This window comes from Pseudozyma flocculosa (assembly GCF_000417875.1).
Source record: "Pseudozyma flocculosa PF-1 unplaced genomic scaffold scaffold00013, whole genome shotgun sequence".
In the NCBI taxonomy this organism is placed as follows: Eukaryota; Fungi; Basidiomycota; class Ustilaginomycetes; order Ustilaginales; family Ustilaginaceae; genus Pseudozyma; species Pseudozyma flocculosa.
In genome coordinates, this window is record NW_006920881.1 from 468160 (window position 1) to 471888 (window position 3729).

A 3729-nucleotide genomic window follows, 5' to 3' on the forward strand; every position below is an offset into this window, starting at 1 on the left:
GGCCTGACTCCGGCCAAGAGCGCCGGCTGGTTCGGCTCCATGACGAGAAACTTCAGCGCCGGCGCCGGTCCCCTCCAGGGCACGCCCGATGGCGGCAGCCCGGACACCTCGCGCGGCAGCTCGGGCTGGGCATCGGCCGCCTCGACGCCGTCGCGCCCCTCGGTCGGCGGCGTGTTCCAGCGCTACGCCGAGGCGATCCAGAGCAGCGATGCGGCAGCCAACTTTTCCAAGGCCAGCACCAACTTGACTGCCAAGGCGCTCGCCAGCTTCGGTGGCGGCAGCCGTGAAACGTCTCCCGAGCCAGAGCAGCCGCCCTTCACGCCAGCAAAGATGCCCTCGCTTGGCGCGGTGGGCGCCAGCTTCTTCAAGAAGGCGCGCTCCGGAAGCGATGCCTCGAGCGCCATCATGGGCCGCGGAGGCTCTCCGCAGACGCCAGACATGGCCCGGTGGTCGCGCGACACGATGCCCGACTTCCCGCTGCCGGATGTGTCCAACAGCCCCGCCGGCCGCACCGAGTATACTGACTCCATGGGCAAGCGGATGAGCCTGGCCTACAGCCACGCCAACGGCAGGCACAGGGGGATCGGCTCGCCTACCCTCAGCGACCCCAACAGCGAGGGCGGGTTTGGATCGCTGCCTTTGCCCAGCCTGCGTGCCGCCGCCAAGCTCGGCATTCTGCCCCGGCAGCGCACTGAGAGCCCCGCGGGAAGCGTGCGCGGCGCGGGTCCCAAGCCGCTGCTGTTGCGCCAGTCGGCGAGGCCCCCGCGCGAAGGCAGCAGCAGCGGTACCCACAACCTCGACGACGAGCCTAGCCGCAAGGTCTCGACCGGCCCGCTAGCCCACGCTGCCAACGGCTCGCGGTCGACCAGCCGGACGGGAAGGGACAGCAGCATGGCCGGCTCGCTCAGCGGTCGCAGCTCGACCACGCCCTCGGAGACGGGGAGCGGCCACAGCGGCGGCATCGACTCGCCCAACACGAGCCTGGCAAGCCATGCCGTCGGCCAGCTGTCATCTCTGTCGAGCCTCAACGGAACGAGTGCCGCCGCCATCGTGCCAATCATCCCGCCGGAGCTGGCCGCCGTCAGCCCGCTCAGCTCCATGTCGGGCCCCGTCGGCCTGATGGGTAGCGCTGACGGTACCGTGTCGGCTGGAGCCTTTGCCAAAGTGCGGGCCGCCGCCGCAGGAGATGCTTCGGCGACGACAACCACCGGCGGCGGCAGTGCGGCCGCTGCGGCGGAACACAGGCCCAAGTTTGGCGAAGTATCGAGCTCGTCCGACGTCCCGCTCGTCTCGGGCGGCGGCGCCAGCGGCATCGGATCAGGCTCCACCATCACCCGGCCACGGCCCGCCGCCGCCGCCAGCCACCGCAAGCGTGGCAGCTCGTCAACCATCGGCTCCACTTCGAATTCGGTCTCGGGCTCGATCAAGAGCAGCAGGGCCACCAGCGCTGCGTTCAGCACGTCGTCGGCCGCCGCAGAGATCCTGGCAGAGCCCGAGTCGTGGGTCAGCGGAGAGGGCGTTGAGCTGAGCGACAAGCCGGTGCCGGTGCCGTCGACGAGCGAGGATGCCCCGAGCGACAAGCGCACCTCGATCTTTGAGAAGCCAAGGGCGGCACCGCGGCCTCCGCCGGAGCAACCCGGCCCGGTCTTGCTCGAGTCGCAGGCCGAGGAGCCGGACGCCTTTGACGCGCCCGTCGCCTCGCCGACTCGCTATGAGCTGCACGACGAGCCCATCGGCGTGCCGACCTCGCCTCCCGACGACTCCGCCGTGGCTCCGGTCGCAAAGGCACGCATGCGGTCGAGCAGCGGCATCGTCCGCTCCAAGCGCTTTACCAAGAACCGGACCTCGACCTCGTCGTCGGTCACCGCCCAGACGACGGGGTCCATCGCACGCGACTCGACGGTAACGGCGGCCGGCCGGCGATCGTCGTCTTCGCGCATCAGCGGCCAGGCGTCAAAGCCCACGCTAGTTCTACCGACGAGCCACGGCATGCTGGACGGTGGGCTTGCCGAGGATAGAGGCATCGGGGCGACGGCAGAGGACCGACCCCCGCCTTCGCCTGGGCCTGGAGCCGGCACCAAAATCTCGACGTCGCAGCTTCTGGACCAACTCGTGTCGGAGGCGCCCGCGACGGGTCAAGAGATGCCCGCCTCGCTGCGCCGACCGGCGTCGTACGCGTCCAACGGCTCTTACGGCGGACGCTCCTCGACCGAGGGCCACGACCTGCTCAGCGACGACATGTTTGCAGCGCCGACCGCGTCGTTCGGTACCGCTCCCGACGTAGCCTACCACGAGCGACCGCATATGGACTTTCGCCGCCATGACGGCAGCGGTGACGTCGGCGGCGACGGTGAGGAGTTGGACGATGTCGAGCGGGAACGCGAAGGAAGGCGGATCAGCGTGCCGCTCTCGTCGACGGGCAGCTTTTTTGGCAACATCGACGGAGGTCTCGAGGCCATTGGATCCTCACTCGCCTTTCCCGAAAGCGACGTCGAGGACAACCTCGACGAGGACCTCATCCCGGCGCGCCGCGATGCCGTCGGCGTGCTCTGAGGTCGCTGTCCCGACTGCGGCGACAGATGCCACATATTGCACGATACCTGGAAAGATATGCATGCATGCATTCATTGCAATAACGAACCATCGAGACGTGCCGAGGCCATTGCGCCTCCCCTACCCTGCTCTACATTGCCTGCCTGCACTAAGAGGGTCGAGACCGTGCGTCGATCCCACGCGCGGCGTGCTCAAGCCGCGAGGTCCAGCGACATGGCGGTCATGAGGTCCGACCAGCTCATCGGACCCAGGGCGACGGCAAGCGACATGGCGGGCACATACTGCGGCGCGGCGATGATGAGGAGCGCGACGCCCGCAAACGTGATTCCGCGGACGACGCTGGCACGCGGCCTTCGAACCGGCTCCATGGCTGCCGCTGCAGCCACTGCAGCCACTGCTGCCACTGCTGCACCGCCTTCGTTCCCTCCTTCAATGAGGTGGAAGTGGCCGTTCCTGCGGAGGAACTGGACGAGCCGATCGTCCGGCTCTGCGCCGCCCTCGAGGAAGAGGTGGACGCCAGGCATCTCGGGCCGCAAGTACATCGACCAGAATTCTTCGATCCAGTCGGCCTGGTCGACGCGCAGTTCGGGCCCGTACCGGAGGATGACGTTGAATGCCCGGCCGTTGCGGTTCCGCATCGCCTGGATGAAGTCGCGCAGCAGGTCGTAGACTACGGATGTCTGCTGTTCCTCGGCTAGCCGGTTTCCGTCAAGGCGGACGGTGACGGTGACGAGGTTGGGCAGCCGTTGCGGCGCCAGGATGTGAGCCTCGTGGAGCAGGACCAGGTCCTCGAGGCGGAACGAGAGGTGCCGGAGCTGGCCATCGCAGCCTTCGAAGATCGCCTCGACGATCTGGGCCACGAGCTCCGTGTACCTGCCGATGTCGAGCTCGCGCACCTGGTGGTTGTGGTGTAGCTGCGCCTGGATGTTGCGCGGCATCGGCGGTGCGCCATCGCGCCCGGCGCGCAGCTGCGTCGTGCGGATATCGACGCGGACGTTGACCGCTTGCACGCCGCGCATCCTTCGGGCCGCCATCTCGACGTCGTCCCAGCCGCCGACGTCCGGGCCGATGCGGAACCACTGGTTGGCCCAGAACAGGCGGCGGTTGCGCGCATCGCCGAGCTCGCGGTTGACCAGCATGGCGTTGCGCGCGTCTCGCACGTTGGCGGCGTCGTGG

General features: G+C 68.5%; 2 protein-coding genes across 2 annotated transcripts in view; one reads left to right on the forward strand and one right to left on the reverse strand.

Annotated features, from left to right (window-relative positions):
• The window catches only part of PFL1_04158 (uncharacterized protein), a gene marked incomplete at both ends in the record, with an annotated part of 5135 nt that extends 2582 nt beyond the window's left edge, over positions 1-2553 (forward strand). Inside the window, one exon of the mRNA XM_007881682.1 lies at positions 19-2553. Within this exon, the coding sequence (XP_007879873.1) occupies positions 19-2553 (2535 nt within the window). The remainder of the gene's footprint in view (positions 1-18) is intronic.
• A 191-nt stretch (positions 2554-2744) lies between these two features.
• The window catches only part of PFL1_04159 (uncharacterized protein), a gene marked incomplete at both ends in the record, with an annotated part of 1398 nt that continues 413 nt past the window's right edge, over positions 2745-3729 (reverse strand). Inside the window, one exon of the mRNA XM_007881683.1 lies at positions 2745-3729. This exon is cut by the window's right edge and continues 302 nt beyond it. Within this exon, the coding sequence (XP_007879874.1) occupies positions 2745-3729 (985 nt within the window).